General features: G+C 44.0%; 1 protein-coding gene across 2 annotated transcripts in view; it reads right to left on the reverse strand.

The window, feature by feature from the left end:
* Positions 1–21,452, reverse strand: part of LOC308381509 (growth factor receptor-bound protein 10-like) — a 94,823-nt gene that overhangs the window by 55,028 nt on the left and 18,343 nt on the right. For both annotated transcript variants that reach the window (XM_080859096.1, XM_080859097.1), the window contains exons 3-4: positions 13,197–13,290; positions 1,477–1,696 (exon numbers count right to left, since the gene is read on the reverse strand). In XM_080859096.1, the coding sequence (XP_080715222.1) occupies positions 1,477–1,696; positions 13,197–13,290 (314 nt within the window). The remainder of the gene's footprint in view (positions 1–1,476; positions 1,697–13,196; positions 13,291–21,452) is intronic.

Consider the following 21,452-nt stretch of genomic DNA (forward strand, 5'->3'; position numbering starts at 1 on the left):
TGACCGCGTGGGAGTGACATCTGTGTGTGTGTGTGTGTGTGTGTGTGTGTGTGTGTGTGTGTGTGTGTGTGTGTGTGTGTGTGTGTGTGTGTGTGTGTGTGTGTGTGTGTGTGTGTGTGCGCATGTCACAGCTGGGGTTAGATTTATGGGTTCATGACCGTTTTTGAGTAATGCTGTTCGACTGACTGCAGGCAGCTCTGCCACAGCACCACATCTGCCGCTGCCTTTCATTAGCTCTGTCTGCTCCCCCTCTTTACACACACACACAGTCACACACCTCTGGTGTGCGTAATGATCTGAGATGAGAGGTTCTCCGACACACAAACCAGACAGTCAACCCAAATTTCACAGAAATTGTGAGGGGGAAGAGAAAGAGGTAGAGTGATCACAAGAGAAAGACAGATAAAGAGCAACAGAGAGAGGTTGGTTGGTAAAAACCAAAGAGAAACAGAACGAAACAAACATGTTAAGGCCTGAGGGAGAAAGAGAAGAGAAGAGTGCAAGGAGTGGCAGTGATGGGGGGGGGGGGGGGGGGGTAAAAAGTAGTTTTACACAGCATATCTGAGAGAGTCTGGGGTGAGGTGAGCATGTCGCTATGCAGACGAAACCTCTGCGTGAACCTGTGAGAGAGTCAGCGCTGAGTTCAACACCCCCATCATCGCAGAGATGAAACGATAAGAGAAGAGGAGAGGAGAGGAGAAGAGGAGGTAATTATGACAAACTTTCACTGACTCCATCACTCCTCATCAGTAGTAGGGATGAGTGGACCTCCTGACACCCAATGTGTGAGCAAAGGAACCTCTGACCTACATGTGTGGGAGAATGTGTGTGTGGTGTGTGTGTGTGGAAGTGTGTGCAAATGTGTGTGTGGTGTGTTTGTGTGTGTGGGAGTGAGTGCAAATGTGTGTGTGGTGTGTGCAAATGTGTGTGTGTGTGTGTGTGGTGTGTGGGCAAATGTGTGTGTGTGTGTGTGTGTGTGTGCAAATGTGTGTGTGTGTGTTTGCAGGTGTGGCGAGTAAAACGTGTTTGGTCCTTTCTTGCATGCATATGTACTCTGTGCGTTCCCTATGTGTATTGTTTTTATTGTGATTCATGCTACTGGATGACCTTAATTTCCCTCTGGATTAATAAAGTATCCAGTTATCTATCCATCTATCTATCTATCTTTATACCCTTTTCTTCCCATAACTACCTCTGCATAAGCATAAGAATGTGCAAATATGGGTAGAAAAGTTAATGTGCAATATGTTTCTGCACACGTGGCAACTTTGTATGTTTTTAAAAACCTCATAGGCACATGACGTGTGAGTGTGTTTACCTGACGGCGTGCGCATGGATGGTCTGGGAGCGGCAGAGTCTCTGTCCTGGTGTGTGTGTGTGTGTGTGTTTATCTGACGGTGTGCACATGGATGGGCTGGGAGCAGCGGAGTCTATCTCCTCGCAAGTGTGTGTGTGTGTGTGTGTGTGTATGTTTACCTGACGGCATGCACATGGATGGGCTGGGAGCGGCGGAGTCTCTGTCCTGGCGAGCGGGGTGGGTGGCGCTGGGGAGGCGGGGCCTGTCCACGATTAACACAGGGACCCTGCTGGTGGGTGTGGCCATTGTGCAGGAGAGGGGAGGAGTCTGTGTGGGAGTACAGACTCTCAAAAGAGGAGTTCATATCATTCACCAGGGCCTCGAGGTCCACATCATCATCTGGAGAGAGGGCGGTAGAGAAGGAGAGAGGGAGGGAGGGAAGGAGAGAGAGAGAGAAAGAGTCTTTTTACTTCATGTTCCATTATTTTATCCAGTGCCAGAAGGAACATAAAAACTCATCAAGGCTCCTAGTGATTGTGTATGTGCATGGGGGTGAAGTCCACACACTTATGGCTATTCTGCTAAAGATAATCCGTTTGTTCTAAAAGGCCTGCGTGTGTCTGCACATAGCTAGTTATTATTGTATTAGAAAACTTATTTTTTTAACTATATATATACAGCCGCGGAAAAAATTAAGAGACCACTTAAAAATTATCAGTTTCTCTGGTTTTACTATTTATTGGTATGTGTTAAAGTAAAATGTACATTTTTGTTTTATTCTATAACCTACTGGCAACATTCCTACCAAATTTCAAATAAAAATATTGTCGTTTAGATCATTTATTTGCAGAAAAATGACAATTGGTCAAAATAGCAAAACAGATGCAGTGTCTTCAGATCTCGAATAATGCAAAGAAAACAAGCTCATATTCATTTTTAAACTACACAATACTAATGCTTTAACTTAGGAAGAGTTCATAAAATCAATATTTGGTGGAATAACCTTGATTTAAAATCACAACTTTCATGTGTCTTGGCATGCTCTCCACCAGTCTTTCACATTGCCGTCGGGTGACTTTATGCTACTCCTGGCGCAAGAATTCAAGCAGCTCGGCTTCTTTTCATGGCTTGTGACCATCCATCTTCCTCTTGATCACATTTCAGAGTTTTTTTAATGGGATTCAGGTCTCGAAATTGGGCTGGCAATGACGGTGTCCTGATCTGGTGGTACTCCATCCACACCTTTACTGGCCTGGCTGTGTGGCATGGAGCATTACCCTGCTGGAAAAAACACTTCTCAGAGTTGGGAAACATTGTCAGAGCAAAAGGAAGCAAGTTTTTCTTCCGGGACAACGTTGTACTTTGCCTGGCTGAGCTTTGTAAAAGGATTGAACCAAAGCTGACTGGAGGTCCCTAAGTTCGTCTTCTCTGATGAGTCCAATTTCACAGTAGGTGCAAGACTCTGTGGCTTGTAGGCCTCTCCAGGTCTCAGTCTAACCATCAGACGACCATGTGATGGGCAAAGCTGAAAATTGGACTCATCAGAGAAGACGAACTTAGGGACCTCCAGTCAGCTTTGGTTCAATCCTTATGGTCTTTTACAAACCTCAGCCAGGCAAAGTACAACGTTGTCCCGGAAGAAAAACTTGCTTCCTTTTGCTCTGACAATGTTCCCCAACTCTGAGAAGTGTTTTTTTCCAGCAGGGCAATGCTCCATGCCACACAGCCAGGCCAGTAAAGGTGTGGATGGAGTACCACCAGATCAGGACCCTGTCATTGCCAGCCCAATTTCGAGACCTGAATCCCACTAAAAAAACTCTGAAATGTGATCAAGAGGAAGATGGATGGTCACAAGCCATGAAAAGAAGCCGAGCTGCTTGAATTCTTGCGCCAGGAGTAGCATAAAGTCACCCGACGGCAATGTGAAAGACTGGTGGAGAGCATGCCAAGACACATGAAAGTTGTGATTTTAAATCAAGGTTATTCCACCAAATATTGATTTCTGAACTCTTCCTAAGTTAAAGCATTAGTATTGTGTAGTTTAAAAATGAATATGAGCTTGTTTTCTTTGCATTATTCGAGATCTGAAGACACTGCATCTTTTTTGCTATTTTGACCAATTGTCATTTTTCTGCAAATAAATGATCTAAATGACAATATTTTTATTTGAAATTTGGTAGGAATGTTGCCAGTAGGTTATAGAATAAAACAAAAATGTACATTTTACTTTAACACATACCAATAAATAGTAAAACCAGAGAAACTGATAATTTTGAAGTGGTCTCTTAATTTTTTCCGCGGCTGTATATATATAAATGGGGGCAACAGCTTCATTAACTGGCGCAATAGCTTTGTTAGCCGGCGCAATAGCTTCTTTAGCGGGCACAACAGCTTCATTAGCGGACCCAACAGCTTCAATTCAACAAGTTCAATTCACTGAACCTCTCTTAAATCTCTGTTTCTTAGTGTTCCATCCATCAGTGTGAATAAATCACAAAATATTTGATATGGGGGGGCATGTGAAGCATGTGCATGTTGTGTATTCTTCAGGCCAGTCCCATTTAAGCTCTGTTAGGGTGATGCAATCCTTTGCTGTCAGTGTTCTATCTCTGTTTCTCTCTCTCTCTGATGCACACGCAGACACACACAGAGCCACTGACATAGAAAACAAATACTGTATGGTTTCGCAACACCAGTAATTAGTGTGTTTGTTGTTTTTGTTGCCGTTTGATCCTGTGGGAATGTGTGAGAGGTCTTGGCTGACTCTCAGGCTTGAGACGCAGGCAGAGAGACGGAAAGGAAAAACAGATGAAAAAAGAGGGAGATTGAGAGAGTGAGAAAGCAAAGAGAGATAAGAGAAAAACAGACGCAGACAGAGAATGACACAGACAGACAACATGTGTCAGAGAGAGAGAGAGAGAGAGAGAGAGACTCCAAATGCCCTGCAGCTTCTTTCTCCTGCCACTACACTGTAATTGCAAACTGCGGCACTAGAGGGCCGCAGACTGGCCTCCCGCTGGCCGGCGAAACCCATTCACTGGCTGGGGTGCCCGTGCTCGTCCTCAGGCGAATGCTCAGAGCAGGAACAATGTTGTGAGATCCATTCATGCGTGACACAGCGCTGCTGAGGTCGAGGACAGGTAACAGGAGTGATGCAAGCCCTGGTAGCCTTAAGATTGGAATTACTGATAAAGTATAGGAAGGATTTAACACGAGATAGAAACAGAGCTTGGTCAGACTGAGGGTGAAGGTGAAGCTCAGGGTGTCTTGGAGTGGTGCTGTTGTTTTTGGCTCGTGGCTGTGATGGATGCACAGGATCACACATGATGATGTGGACACTGTGTGTGTGGAACCCTGTGGAATTTGCTAAATGGAATGCATGTTGTCTGCATGTGTGGGACCATGCAGTGTCTGTGAGTGTGTCTGAAGAGCTTTTGCCAGGCAGACTTTATTGAGAACAAAATGCAACACGAAGACATCACTAGTGTTTGTGTGTGTGTGTGTGTGTGTGTGTGTGTGTGTGAGTGAGTGAGAAAGTGAGTAGAGAAAGCGCACCCTTTCAATCCCTCTGAAGTTTCATGGCAATACTTTCCCTGCCATACACCACATTCCTTACATTCCACAGCTCTAAGACTTGCATGTGTGTATGTGTGGGGGGATACTCTTTTACTCACCCCTAACATGGCACTTTGCATGTTAGGAGAGCAATTATTTTACACAAAAACATCTAATTTAATTCAAATCCACACATTTTAAACTCGCCCTCTCTTTCATACACACACACACAACTGGTAAATGACTGAATTCACGTTTTGGACACAAACAGCGTACATACACATATTCTTACCAGCTCTCCTCTCCCTCTGACAACCCCCCCCCCCCCCCCCACACACACACACACCTCATCCCTGTCCACACACACACACACACACACACACACACACACACACACACACACACACACACACACACACACACACACACACACACACACACACACACACACACACACACACACACACACACACACACACACACACAAACACACAAACACACACACACACACCAAAAGAAAGATCAAACTCATCACACATGCACACCACATCGGCTTATGAAACTATAAAGGGCAATCATGGGGCTACCGCTCCCGTACCCTCATATCCCCTTCCTCATAGTAACCACAGTGACAGGCTGTAGTGTGTGTGTGTGTGTGTGTGTGCGAGGGTTGGGGTCCAACTATATGTGTCCAAGGGACTGCAGCTGAACATGGTGCCAGTCACAGGAGGGTAGGCACAGAGGCAGTTAGGCAGTAGAGTTTAATGGGTCAGTGGCTAGGCTAGTTCAGTGGCTAGGATAGGTCAGTGGCTCGGATAGGTCACCAGTGATGTGAAAGTTTACCTTATTCATCATTCACTTCAAAAGTCTATTTAATAATGTTGTGATTTAAAAGTATCATATGACTGTATAGTGTATCCAAAATGCACATGAACATGCCTACTTTCACTGCCCTTTACAATTTTGATCAGTTGTTGGAAATGTAATAATTTCTTTAGTAATGAGGATGTTGAAGATGTTGGTGAAGTTGAAAATATCAGTAGTGAAAAGAGTAAGCCTCACATGAATGTCTGCTGAACAGGCTGGTACCAGGGCATTTATAGAGTAAGTGAAATACCCAAAGCTTAATCTAACACTGCTGTAGATCTGCGGCCACTCTACATCACACAATGTTGGATTGAGAGTAAAGATTTGATTTGGATTGAGAGTGGCATAGTGAGTTTGGCTAGGGAGAGACAGAGTTTGTTTAGATTCAGAGTAAATTAGCTTGTTAGGATTTAAAGACAGAGTTAAAGAGTTTGTTGAAATTCAGAGTAAAAGAGTTTAAGTAAGACAAAAGAGTTTCTTTAATGGATAGAAACAGTGAAACTGAGATTTTGGATTAAGACTGAGAGATTGAGTTTGGCATGAGAATAACAAAATGCATTTGGCTTGAGAGAAACTGAATATGCTTGGCTAAATGATAACTAAATGGGTTTGGAGCTGGCTAATGCCTTTGGATATGGGCCACACAGTCTGTTAGTAAAGGCATTTAGTTACTTTCAGGTCCCTGAAAAGATTTTGAGTATATTCAGATGAGCTTGAACACAATTAACTACACCACTTCATGGCAGCATTTGCAGATTGGCATCATGGCTGGGTGCACCATTTCATCATTGTCATTCACTATGGCAACGGAGGTCAATAAGGGCATCGGTTGTTGGTGGTGATAGGCTGCAGGACAGAACCTGGTTACCGACTTACCGGGTTTATGACATGTTTACGTCATGTTCCACGTTGAGTGACCGAAGTCAAGTTGAAGAGCTTAGATAATTCACTGTTAGGGTTATCAATAGCATTGATAAGACCATCTTGACTGGTAAATTGAAATTGGGCACTGTATCAAAAATGTATTTTGGAGTTACCAATGACCAGCTTGGTGGAGTTCAAATGTGTTCAAACACCAGCCTGGAGTCTAAGAATCCAGCAAAAGTCACGAACACTGCTCCAGCAGTCAAGAACACTGCAGTAAGGAACACTGCAGTCAAGAACACTGCAGTCAAGAATCCATCAGTCAAGAACACTGCTCCAACGGTGAAAACAGGAAAGAAGTGGCATCCATGAGAAGTGGTTCAACATGCACAAGGCGCATTACAAGAGGTGATTGATAGGTTTGCGGCCTTAGGTAGATGGAGATGAGTTATACAGCTGTCGTAAAATGCATGTGCAGTTCAACTCGGAGATAATGCAAAAGGTTGGAAGTTTCGGTTCAACATGCACAAGGCACCTTACAACATAGGGATATCAATGGGCAGAAACAGAGTGGAAGAGCAGGGTTAAGGCCGTTTAATACTGTAAGCACGTAAGATACACAAGGGACTCGTTTTGGTTAACGGTTCCTTAAGGTTCCACAAGAGTTGTGCATGTTGCAAAGCAATTCAACGCCAGAACTGTAGGTTATATTTTGAGTGAAGTAAGAGTATTTATTGCAGCGGGACAAAGGAAAAAAACTTGCCAGAGCATGAAAGTGCAGTGGGCGAAAGGCTTGATGTTATGAATACATGTGTTACACGAAATACAAAGGTTGGCAATTCAGTACCAGTGGCGAAAAAGACAGACCACATGATGCAGAAGTTCGTTTATTGATACATCTTTTAATGACGGCCACAGTGCTTTAAAACGACATGGTTATGAGTAACATTATTCAAAGGTGAAAGGTAAACGGCGAGAGAATCGCTAGGTGTACCTTCTCATCATGGGTGTATGTTGTAAGTGCTTGTAATACAATGTTGTTGGCTGCAAGTTAACTCCACTGCACGTTAATGTTAGCTTTTGTATATGAGCATTTTATCAAACTCGCGCTTACCTCACGGGTGCAATTGATTGATTCACGTCAATATGAATAGATGACATGACTAACAAGTGGTGGAAAATGAATATGAAAGTATTTGTTCTGTAAATTAGCACATTCTCTCCATTCAATCGCGGGTGATGTCTCCTGTGAGAATGGGATAATCTCTCTATGAATTCGTGGTCATTTGAGCATCCTTATAAATGTTTAAAGAGGGTTTGTAAAGGAGTTCATGTCTTTGGACCTCTCCTGTTATGTTTGTTTATAATCCACAAGAAGAGGCTTGTGAGACTGTCTGCAGGCTATTCATGATTAAAAAAAATTCTGATCTTGCCTTGGCTTTAAAAAAAGATAATACTATGCTATGAAACCGAAAATGTGAGACTCCTGAAAGGAGACGGTCAGCAGGCCAATCACAGTCTTTGCGGGTTGCGTGGGTTTGTTGGATAGTGACACATTTTGGGGGACACACTTAAGCATGTAAGGGGGGTTATGTAACTGCGCAAGGGGTTCTCATGTATCTTACGTGTTTACGTTTCTGCGTGAAAAGCAAGCATAAATTCCATTTTAGGGTTAGGTGACAGTTGGAAAGAATGGGGTAAGGCTTCATTGGTAGAGAGAAGGTAGATGATAACCAGCTTTGTTTGCAGGTTCCACAGGGTATTGTTGTGACTGCTGTGAGACCACACATGGTGTTATATTCTGTGTGTGAGCGCATTGTTTACTTTATTGAGTTAACTAATCCCTTCTGATTGAGAAAGCCTTTGAAAGGACGAAGCTTTAGTAAGCGGAATTTGTAGCAAAAGCGAGGGAACGAGGTTAGCAAGCACACACAGAACCAGTGGAAATAGATGTTAGAGGGTTTGTTGCTAAATCAATCACGCCTCTATCGGATTCAAGTGATGAGGAGCTCTCAGACTACTGGGGACATGGGTCCCTGAGGTCTGTGGCATCGTCAGTGAAATAGAGTCAGTGTGTGTGTGTGTTTGTGTGTGGTGGGTGGGTACATTTAACCCTCTGAGGTCTACGGCATCGCCGGTGACGGTAAGAAAAAAAAAGGGATCGGTTTTGTCTGGAATCTCGAATCCAGTCTTCGCACCACATCATCACACCAATGCAATAATAGCATTGCCACATTATAACAGCAACTTAATAATAGCATTGCCATAAATCTTAAAATTGTATCTATTGCTTATTTAGATTTGCCATTACAAGGTTTGCCATTATGGGCCATTAGGTTTGCCAGTGGGAAATTGGGACTTACCTGTAACTAACACCAATCTCATCCATATGCATGATACAGGCCACTGACTTTCAAAAGAAACAGCGTCACTCTAAACTTAGTTTGGTTTAGTACTTTAGTAACCAAACTACATGAAACTGATGAATGCTTTAGATACCTCTTTTCAGAGTTCAAAAGGCTTACTCCACAAACAGCAAGTTTTTTATTAAAATACCTCAGCACCTCTGAAAAAATGATAATATATATATTTTTTTTTGTAACCAAAAGTTATAATAATGACATTCTTACATATTATTGTTGCAGAGTTTGTGCTTAATACCATCATGTAGCCCTATGGGATCAATATTTTTAGATGGGGTACATAAAAAATAATACCAAGCTATGCCAAACTACCTCAAAGGCCTCAGTCAAACGTCAAAGGGTTCACCAGTTTTATGTGAACGGGCCTGTTGCCGCAAGATGTTTGGGTGCTAATCCGGGTTAGTAATTCCGGGGGGCTCTCCCATCCGAGCCTCTTCCCTCACCCTAACCTGGGCTCTTATCCAAGCCCTACCCTTGCCCTGAGCCAGGTTCGTACTACTGAGGGGGTTAAACTCCTTACCCTGGATAGCCTTTGGCATGCCATGGTATAATACCATTGATGTTGAGATACATAGGCAGTTAAAACACATGCATGTGAAATATTTTCGAGGTGTACCTTGAGGTGTATCTGCTAAATGACTAAATGTAAATGTCGTCTTTGGTATGGAGTGGACACGTGTCCTAAGCCACTGTGAGTGGGCATGGTGGTGGGGGGGGGGGGTCAATTGTTAAGTATCCATATGATGGTTGTAATGCACTCTGTTGTGTAAGAATACTTACAGTGACAGTGAGAGGTTTGGCTGCTGTGTTTAAAGTCCCCTACCAATAGCACAAGGAATTTAACATCTTTTCCAGTGTATAAACTGAAAGGGCTTGAGAAACTGAGAGTTTGACTTGACGGATTGAGTTTATTAGTTTATCAACAGCGTGGTAAGCCATAAGAGACAGTGAGTGAGAGATGGGAGTGTGAGACAGAAAAAGAGTGGGTGTAGGGAGTGAGAACAAGTCCTTTTAATCAGAGAGATGCAAGTCCAAAACAAAAAGATGGTTGCTCCAGGCAAAGGGATAAAAAAAGGCTATGAAGAAAAGAGCCAGAGAAGCAGAGAAAAGCAGCCAGAAAAGCAGAGAAAAGTAGCCCAAACTGGACAGAGAAAAGTAGCCCAAACTGGACAGAGAAAAGCAGCCAGAAAAGCAGAGAAAAGTAGCCCAAACTGGACAGAGAAAAGCAGCCAGAAAAGCAGAGAAAAGCAGCCCGAGCTGGACAGAGAGAGGCATGCGGCCTGTAGCTTTTATTCCTGAAGAGGGCATGTAGGGAGCGTTTACATTCCTGGAGTTCCTTCTGGAATATTCTGTCCAGTGTAAGAGCGGATGCCTTCTCTTCAGCAATCTGGACTCCAGTAGCCAACCACACAATCACACAATCACACACACACACACACACCCCAGCCTGAACCTCAGCAAAGAAAAAAAAAAAGAAAGAAAGAAAAAAAAGCTGCACACAGTCTATCCACAAACTACCAATACACACAAATTAAAGAGTCTGTGCTGCAACAGAAAACTGTGCAACACATCCCTATTCAAGCAGTCAGAGATCCCTTGCCTGACATATACTGTGAAAAAAGAATGCAACTGCCCCACCACAATTTCTCAATTTATTCAGCCCCCTACAACCTCTTTACCGCCCGGAGTGCATTTCAAATCTATTTTTATGAGCTAACTTTTACAAAACAAAGAATTAATGTGTTGAGTTATGAGTTATGTACATACCCCAGGCAGAGTGACTGGTGGTTAAAGAAGCAAAACAAAAACACGTGGTACACGTCAATCAGCTGCTGTGTTTTGAGCGATACCTACAAGACACTGATCCAGCCATCATGAATCGTGCTTATCCAAAAGACAGTTCAGACAGGCATGGCAGCTGTGTTTGCATGACTGTACGTCTGTGTGTGTGTGTATGTATGTGTGTGTGTGTGTGTGTATATATGCGTGTGTATGTGTGTGTGTATTTGACTATGTGTCCTGTCAAATGGGTGCAGGTATATTTGAGCTGTTAAGCTGTCAACACACAGTTCAGAGATTAATGATCTTTTACTGGCTGCCTCAGGACACACACACATACACTCTCACTCTCTCTCTTATTCTCCCCCACACGTGCACAATCATTCTCTCTCTCTCTCTCTCTCTCTCTCTCTCTCTCTCGTTCTCCCCAACACGTGCACAATCATTCTCTCTCACACACACACACACACACACACACACACACACACCCTACAGGAGTGGCGCTCCCACCTGTGCGAATATGAAAATGTACACTGCCGCACGTACCCAAGCAGTTGTCACTCTCACTAGTTAAAAGATGCTTTCTCTAGGTTTACTAAAAATGAGCTGCTGCTACTTGGCTTGTGCATTCTTTTCTTTTTTGTGATCAACTTTTTATTGACACCGTTTATGCCATTAAGACATGTAAGACAAGAGTGTTCCACAACACAAATTGCATTTAACAGCTGGTGTACAAAAACTGAGCATAGCACAACCCCTCTTCCACCCACCTGTGACACAACTTTCTTTCGGTGTGTGTACCATGAAGGGGAATCTTGTGGGCGCCCCTGCCCCGCAGCATGTTTCACACTACCTGTCCTGACAAGACACTACCTTATCAGGTAGATCAGCACAGACCCTACAGGCAGACACACTTACTGAAGCTCATTGGGCTGGAGAACACCGCCCCATACTCAGGCGAACAACCACAACGGTCTTATCAAATGTCACAATCCTGCCAACAAAATCAGCAACAAGGCAAAAAGCAACCCTGCCACAATACCGAGAAATCAGGAATAGCTTAACATGGCCAGCAGGCATCCTCACTACTGCAGCAGTCAATCAGTAATATCATACAGAAGCAATTACTTTTGAGAGTTCAACCAACAGCATTTAACAATTCAAAATCTTCAATACATCATCTGGATCTGAGAGTAAGCCATAATAATGTGTGTGTGTGTGTGTGTGTGTGTGTGTGTGTCGGGCAGTGAATGCCAGTGTGTTGGCCTGCTAGTGCTGCTTGGCCATGTGCTGGATGATGCATATGGAGTTCCACTGTCGGAACAAACCAATTCCGAGATTTACAGCATTCCAGACGGTGTTCCGCTTGGAACTCCAAGTCTGGGCTTTCTTGGAAATCGTGCTGCGTTAGAGGAAAGCGCTGAGGCAGACGTGTGTGAGTGTGTGTGTGTGTGTGTGTGTGTGTGTGTGACCTCAACATCTGGAGCACAGACACACAGTATGCCCGAGCCGCCATTCACCCATAAAAAAAACAGAGGATTCTGGGAAAGCGGTGCTCGGTATGTATAGCAGAGTATATGTGACTCAGGGGAGGAGCAGCAGCCTTTGCACTCTGGGATCTGTTCAAATCCTATAACAAACACACGCACAAACAACACTTAAATACACATACATACAGACACATACACACACACACATACACAGCCCAACAACAACAATCTCAACCTAGTAGACAAACAACAACACCTACCCACCTCTATACATTCACAACAACAATCTCAACCTAGGAGACAAACACTAAAACATGTTAACAGACTTTCATTCCCACAATCCCCTTCAAGACACACAGACACAAATAAACACACACAGGCACATACATTCATTTCAATCATCACAATCTCAGAGGAAAACACACAGAATCCCCTTCACCCCCCACACCACTGTATCCCAGCACACAGAAGCACACACACAGGCTTACACACAGGCTCACACACAGGCTCACACACAGGCTCACACACAGGCTCACACACAGACTGCCCAGAGACGGAGGTCAGACTTGCATCAGCCAACAAGAGGCCAACGGGAGAGGGCCTGAGGTGTGTGTGTGTGTGTGTGTGTGTGTGTGTGTGCGTCATCAGCCATCTTTACTCTTCACACGAAATCAGCCAAGCCTTCTCAGAGCTGCCTGGAGCGGCTGCCCTGGGCCAGCTTTGGGAGGGGCTGTGCTATGGTTACTAAGAACAGGAAGGTGAGGTGGGGTCGGCTTATTCAGGCCCCACTGCTATCCCTGTCCCTGTGAGGAGCGGCAGCTCTTGAGCGCTGTGGTTGGTATAAGGAGGTGTGGGGGGGGGGGGGGGGGGGGTGTTGTGTGGGGAATCAGGTTAGGCTTAAGTGTAGCCTAGGGTACCTACCCTGATGGCTGGGGGAGTTCCGATTGGAAGACTGCTGGAAACCAGTGCCAATGAGGTTGGAAGGTTGGTGAGAGCCTGAGCGGTCCACCTTATCCTACAGAGAGAGAGAGAGAGAGAGAGAGAGAGAGAGAGAGAGAGAAAGAAAGACCAGACAAAACACAGTTAAGAAAACCAGTTTAGTTCTCACAGGCGCACAAACACATACCCTTTAACCTTTTATACACACCATTTATCCAAAAGGCGAGGAGGACATGTGACAGACACTCTGTCTCACGCACGAACGCACGCACGGCCTGATGAGAAACAGGACAATTTTTAGGACTGCCCAAGATGAAGTATTCTGAAATTTCGATTTGTTTTTTTTCTTTGGATGGTGTCCTGCACCTGGACCCAACTTGGGTTGGATCTACATCTTTGTAGGGATGCACGATAATATCGGCAAGACATCGGTATCGGCAAGACATCGGTATCGGCAGATATCGGCTTCAAAACGTAATTATCGGTATCTGCAAATATGAAACATTTCTGCCAATGTACCTGGCCGATAAGGTGACGTGTAAATTATGCGCACTCGAAGCAAATGTTAATGAGCGTAGGCTGTGTGGCAGTAGCCTACTTCACAGTATCAGAGGATGATGACAAAATGCCTATTTGTCAGAAAACTTTTCAGGAGAAGGAGGAGGAGATGCAGCTTGGCAATAACGTAGGTTGCATGCATAGATGCAGACCAGCCGCGTGCCACGGTTTACAACATTACCTGTCGCGCTAATAGACGTTAATAAGTTACGGAGTTAGCTAGACAAGACTAGCTTGTTAGCTTGCATGCTACGTGACACCAGAGAAGTTGATACCTCATTTCACGGGATGTGAAACGTTATGTCACAAGCCCACGCTATCTGAACATGGCTCACTTTTGCATTTATGGAATTTAAACAGCTAACTTGGCAATAACGTTACATAGATTAGTCTAGAAATCCTAGAAGGGACGTTATTAAACTGTAAGTCAGTTAACCAAGGTTAGCTTGCAAAGTTAGCCAAGCATGCTACGTGACACCAGAGAAGTTGATGATGCCTCATGTGGGCAGCCGTGGCCTACTGGTTAGGGTTTCAGGCCGGAAACCGTAGGGTGGCCAGTTCGACCAGTAGGAAAAATGTGGGCGGGGGAAGTGGTAGACCACTGCTCTCCCATGCCCACATCCACGGCTGAAGTGCCCTTGAGCAAGGCACCTAACCCCGATCACTGCTCCCCGGGCGCCGCCAATGGCAGCTCACTGCTCCGGGTTAGTGTGTAACCTCACTTCACTGTGTGTGTGTGTGTGTGTGTCACTTCCCTGGATGGGTTAAATGCAGAGGTGAATTTTAGAGTGTGTGTGTCTACACCACCTCTGCCATAGAGAGGACTTTCACTTTCACTTTCATTTGACGCGATGTGAAACGTAATGTCACAAGCCCACGCTATCTGTACATGGCTTACTTTTCCATATATGGAATTTATACAGCTAACTACAAATAACAAATAACGTTCCATAGATTAGTCTAGAAATCCTAGAAGGGACGTTATTAAACTGTAAGTCAGTTAACCAACGTTAGCTTGCCAAGTAAGCCAAGCTGCATTTCCAAAGTGTAGTTCCTCAAGTTCAAGGAGGTACTGTTCAAGTATGAAAATTGTGACGTGAAAATATAAATAAATCTGCCATAGTTGAAACCATTTCAGTTTCATGAGTGAATGTCTATTTCTAAAATGATACAAATCAAGTCTGTAATGTCCTGTATTTACAGCAATACCCTAGCATTGTAACAGATTAATTCTAGGACAGGAGAGACTTTTCAATAATTAAAAAGCTGAGGTGTATATATCGGTATCGGCATCGGCCAAAATGAGCTTGTAGATATCAGCATATCGGATATCGGCTCAAATTCAATATCGTGCATCCCTACAGCTTTGCAAACCAGAAATGATACCAGCTTAATCTCTGATAACATTACATACAAAGCCATGCACAGGCATGCACAAACACTGCACATAAATGTGTGTGTGAGTGTGTATGAACATATACAGAACAAAGCACACAAAGACACATGCTCACAAACACACAAACACACTTACACACCAAACAGCACTGGAAGCTGATGTGCATAGAAACACTGCTTTGCAAAAAGCCACATTGAACCGTATTTCAAGCGGTCTGCAGATCAGCGTAGTTATGTACTTGACAAAAACATATTTAGGTAACCAAAAATAAAATTAAAAAAAACAAGTAAAATGATGTGTGCTTTTCACACAGCATTTCATGTGGCCTTTCTTAGAATGCATTCTTAGAAAGTTGTTTGGTGCACTGCTGTGTCCTGTGGTGAATTCCTCCGAACTTCATGTAGGATTCGCCATAACTCTTCTTTTGACTCTGGCTCCTGTTTGTTCTCTTGCCCGTCCAAGCGATCCCACACAGCTCCAATTATGTTGAGGTTGTGGCTCTGAGGTGGCGGGTCTAATGCTGTAAGTGTTCCATCTGGAGACAACCACTCCAAGTAGGACTTATTGTCTAATTGTGTTCGCAGTGTGTGTGTGTGTGTGTGTGTGTGTGTGGCATTATCAGCATTGGGCTGAAACCCCCAGTCTTTACCGATTAGCGATTCTCCGCGAGACACACCATGTTTCATCACAAGGGGCTTGACGTGATCTTGGCACTCACTGCTCTGTACGTTTGAACCAGTCAGTCAGCTGAAACGTGCCCCGAATCACCCCGGAGTCACCATAGAAAAGAGGAGGGCGAGATACTTCTGGGTGTATCCTCCTGTGAGGAAACAGGAGGATACACCCAGGAGTCTCTCGCCTTCCTCTTTTCTCGGGTACACGAATGTCTTCATGAGCCAAAATAATTCCGATTTGGATTCTCTCCCTCCACCAGTTCCGTGTTCTATCTTAAGGAATGTTCACCTACTGCGTTCTTTTCCACTTGTTGCATTTCCGCAAGATTGGTTTTCTTCTTCACTGCAACACACCCAACAAGAGCAATTCGTACAAGACTTCTTGCCGTGGTCCTTGAGTCGATCAGATGCTGAGCAACCACTGCGCTGGATTTCCCTCTGTCCCTAAAGGAAGTGACCTTTCAGTAAAGCTCATCAGGGGCTCACAGCTTCTTGAGTTTTCCACTAAATTTGTCTAACTTCAGCTCGCAGGGTTGTCTTCAAATTTCTTCATAATAGCTTAACACCATATCCTGGGACTCCAGTTGACTTCAGTCGACTACAGACTCTTTGATACCAAACTTAACATAATAGAGCGTGATGGCTCAGGCATTACCTAAAATTATCATTTAAAATAAAGACACTGACACATCTAACACTAAACCATGAGATGTCCTTTTTGATACCATAGATCAGGGGTCTTCAACGTTTTTCAGGCCAGGGACCCCCAAACTGATGGCGAGATGAGCAGGGACCCCCAACTATATAAATTGCATAAAATTTTGTTTATAATATACTGGGCCTAGTGCCAAATAAACATAGCTACCCTGTTATTGTGTATTCAATATGAAGCTATTCAAATAATACAAAGGTTAATATATTCATTAACATTTTTATTTTTAACATTGAATTTAACCTAACATTTTTGAACAACGAATTTAACTTAACATTTTTTAACATTGAATTGAATTTAACATTTAACAACCAGAAAGGTACAGGGTGGCCATTTATAAACATACATCTTGCAAACAATTCTGAGCTAACAATTAATAACAAATTAAAATAATTCATAGATATATGTTTTTATTTCATCATACATAAAAAAGGGACCGTGAATCCTCAAGCATCTGTGGATGGCACACATCCTCCCACATTAGTGAGATGTATCTTCTTTTCAATAACTCCTGACTGACACGATCCAACGGATGACGGAGGAGGAGTCTGGCGCATGGAGTTGTGCTGACCTGTCAATCTCACTATAACATCTATGTTGTCAACAAACCAATCACACCGCTAGCAAGTTGTTAAGATTGTAGGTAGTAGCATGCTAACATTAGCTAGGGGGCTCATACACCTCGCAAATCCTCTCAGACTTATTTTTCAGTTACAATTAACGTTTTTTGACCTTGTACAGTCTCTACTTCTCTTTATTTATTTATTTTAAATCCAAGCAAAAAAATATCAAACTAACAATGTATAGGTACAAACAAGACCAGCTATGGAGTTTGGTCCGCCATCTTTTATTTTTGATCTTAGCGCTCTTTAGACTTGAGCAGAAACGCGATCTGATTGGCTATTGCCTGTGCTGTTGTATTTGGATGAAAGGTGCTGTGAGTGAACCGGTGCCCAGCTTGAGAGAGCTCCTGTGGGTAGCTGAATGTGTCAATTGGACTGAAAGACAACGTCTTCTTGATCAATGTATACGTTCGCTAGATTTATGTTCATGTAAATTTAAAGGGAATAAATACAATTCTGATTCGGATCACATTTAAATTTGTGGTGGAAAAAATTGGTTGATTTTTTTTTTTTTTTAATATTAAAAAAAAATGTCTTATCAACCAAAGATTTCGCGACCCCCCTGCAGTACCTCCGCGGACCCCCTGTTGAAGACCCCTGCCATAGATTATAACCACACGTTTCTTTCTTTACCGGCATTAAACTTAATTTCTCTCAAAATGAATCTACATTTGTCCACCCACCACCACCACTTGACACACACCTTTAACACCAAATTGAGATTATTTGCTTGTGTGAGTGGTGTTTTTGTGTGTGTGTGTGTGTGTGTGTGTGTGTGTGTGTGTCAGCCTGTGCACACGTGTTTGTGTGTGTGTGTGTGTGTGTGTGTGTGTGCCAGAGTGTGTACAGAAACAAGCGCTGCCCCCTGACCTCCTCCCCACTGACCTCAGCGCAGTTTAATGCATAGATTAGCGGCGGGTGCTGCTGACACTGCTGACACACACACACACTGAGGCCACTGCTGACACACACACACACACACACACAGAGGCCACTGCTGACACACACACACACACACACACACACACACACACACACACACACACAGAGGCCACTGCTGACACACACACACACACACACACACACACTAAGGCCACTGCTGACACACGGGTCGAACGCGCCTCTCCAAACCAGATCAGGTCTTAATCTGATCACGGACAAGCTCGCCTCTACTTGAGTCCACACAGCCTGTCCGTACACAGTGACAAATCAATCAGTCCATTATACACATGCTCACACACACATGCTCTCTCACACACACATGCTCTTTCACACACAGGCTCTCTCACACAGACATGCTCTCTCTCTCACACACACACACATGCTCTCTCTCACACACACAGACACGCAGACACTTACGTGCAGTCAGTCACACAAAACCCCTAAAACAAATGTGGCCTAATTTAAAGCAGCTCTGACAGGCAAGAAGGGAGACAAAGAGGTACACACAGAGAGGAAATATTTTCAATTTCCAGTTTTCTACGAAAGGCGAGAACAAGGAAGTAGAGCTTCCAGGAACTGGACTCTGCCAGAGGTCACTCCTCTCCCCTCTCGCTCCCTCCTTCCCTCTCCCTCCTCCCTTGTTCTTTCCCCTCTGAAAACATCTATAAAACTGGCCGAATGAAATGTACAGCTCAGCTCTGAGAAGAGGCAGCTCTAATGGCTTATACAGCGTAACCCGCTGCAAAGCCCTTATGTCACCACACTCTACTTCCCTACTGCACTCTCTATAACACACACACACACACACTACTGCCCTACTGCTCTCTCTTTAACACACACACAACTGCCCTCCTGCTCTCTCTCTAACACACACACACACAAACGCACTCTACTTCCCTACTGCACTCTCTATAATGCACACACTATTGCCCTACTGCTCTCTCTAACAGACACACACACACACACACACACTCTACTTCCCTACTGCACTCTCTTTTAACACACACACACACACACACACACACACACACACACACACACACACACTCACTCTACTCCCCTACTGCACTCTCTCTAACACACACAGTACTGCCCTACTGCTCTCTCTTTAACACACACACACACACACACGCACACACATCCGTCTGGAACAACCTGCAGTTTTTTAAGATATCACGGCAATGGAACCATCACCTACAGCTTCAATAACACAACTTGTCACAGCTTGTCAGCAAAAGCAGAGAAAACAAATCAAGCAAACCCCATTTCCCACAAATCTGTGTGTCTTCTAACACATTAATTCACACTTACTCAAAAACGTTACCGTATTTATACACAAGAGGATTATCAGCGCACCACGGAGCGCATGCAGTTCACCTACATAAAAACACCACAGCTATAACAGACTACCTTAAAAACAACAAACAACCGGATTATCGATTATGATCCTATCAATTAGGATGTTTCATTGACTTGTATGAGGGTGTATTATAATATGTATGTGTTTGGGAGGGGGTATATTTACAGTGTGGGCCGGTATTTATGTGTGCAATATCTATGAGGTGTACGTGTCTAAGTGCATGTGTCCTGTGTGTGTGTGTGTGTGTGTGTGTGTGTGTGTGTGTGTGTGTGAGTGTGAGTGTGAGTGTGTGTGCGCGCTCCTTGGATGCGTTCCAGACTCAGAGGCCATTATGTAAACCTTAAGCCTCCAGCTGATCCTCCCTGTCAGTCAGGAGTGCCAGTTCCTAGAATGCTCAGTCATGTGACCCTGGTCATGTGACCCAGGTCGTCTACGCTCACCACAAAGAAAGAAGACAAATCAGTAGCCATCTCACCTCTGACCTCACACGCTATAAATTACCTCTGCTGTTTTGACACACTCACACAGGGAAGCCACCTTGTGTGGGTATACACACGTGCATAAAGAAAACACACACACACACACACACACTGAAAAAATACATACATTATAGATAAACAAACAAGCAAGCAATAAGGTACAAAGGGGCTCTATCAACCCTCCCCCCAACACACACACACACACACACACACACACAGGTATGAGCACAAGGGTTACACACAAATAGATCTGTTTAAGTACTCTCTCACACACCCACACACACAAACGCAGTTCTAAGCACAAGACTTACACCAAAGTAGATGTATACTCACACACAACTGGACAGGATACACTAGGATAGACACAGACACAGATAGGAAGCACAGGCCTGATTTATTATGACATGTTAAGATCAGACATTAGACATCGGATTAGCTTAACCATAGACGCATGCCTGCCCACACATATGCACACATAAACATGCCTGTGAGCTCACAGTAAATACATGCACGTGCATACCGACAGGCACACACACACACACGGGCACACACACACACACACAGACACACACACACACACACAGTTTGTTATCATTCCTCCTTCTTAGTGCTCATGCCCACTTCTACTCTAAATCTTTCCCTCTCGTGCACCAACCTACTTCACTCCTTCCCTCAACTTGTCCTGCTTCACCTCTCACTAGGGGTGCACCAATCCGATATTTGTATCGGTATCGGTATTGAAGACATTTCTAGATCGGGTATCGGTGACAATAAAAAAAAATGTTTATGTATGTAGGTAGTGGGTCTTTTAACAGACTAGAACCAGCAAATACATTAACAGGTCACCATGCTGAGCCTCTACAATGTAACGTAAAAGTTGGCGCTAGCGGATATATGATTGTTAACTAATATGAACACTAGCGCTAGTTAGAACGTACATTATTTGTGATTATTTTTAGCCTATGTTATGAATTGATAGTGATTACTAGACATGATGTCAAGTAGAAAATTAGCAAAAAATGCAACAAGATCTCATGTCATGCACTCCTCATTTCTCCCTCTTGCACGTGTGGTCACACACATACACACAGTTACCAGTTTCGCGCTGTTTTTTTTTATATCGGTATCGGATCGGTATCGGCCGATACTAAACCTCAGATATCGGTATCGGTATCGGAGGTGAAAAAAGTGGATCGGTGCATCCCTACCTCTCACCTTCAAACTCTCTCCCTTCCTTTAACCTCTCCTGTATCACCTCCTCTTAAACTCTCTCCCTTCCCTTAACCTCTCCATGCTTCACCTCCTCTTAAAACTCTTTTCCTTCCTTCCATATCTCCTGCTTCACCTCCTCTTAAACTCTCTCCCTTCCCTTAACCTCTCCTGCTTCACCTCCTCTTAAACTCTCTCCAACTCGCACCAGTAAGAACCAGCGAGTGCTGCCAGACCATGCAAGTCCCGCAATGCCAGTGATGTGCAGATAATTTCTATGCCTCG

The sequence above is a fragment of the Sprattus sprattus genome (genome assembly GCF_963457725.1).
Source record: "Sprattus sprattus genome assembly, chromosome: 20".
Taxonomy (NCBI): domain Eukaryota; kingdom Metazoa; phylum Chordata; class Actinopteri; order Clupeiformes; family Clupeidae; genus Sprattus; species Sprattus sprattus.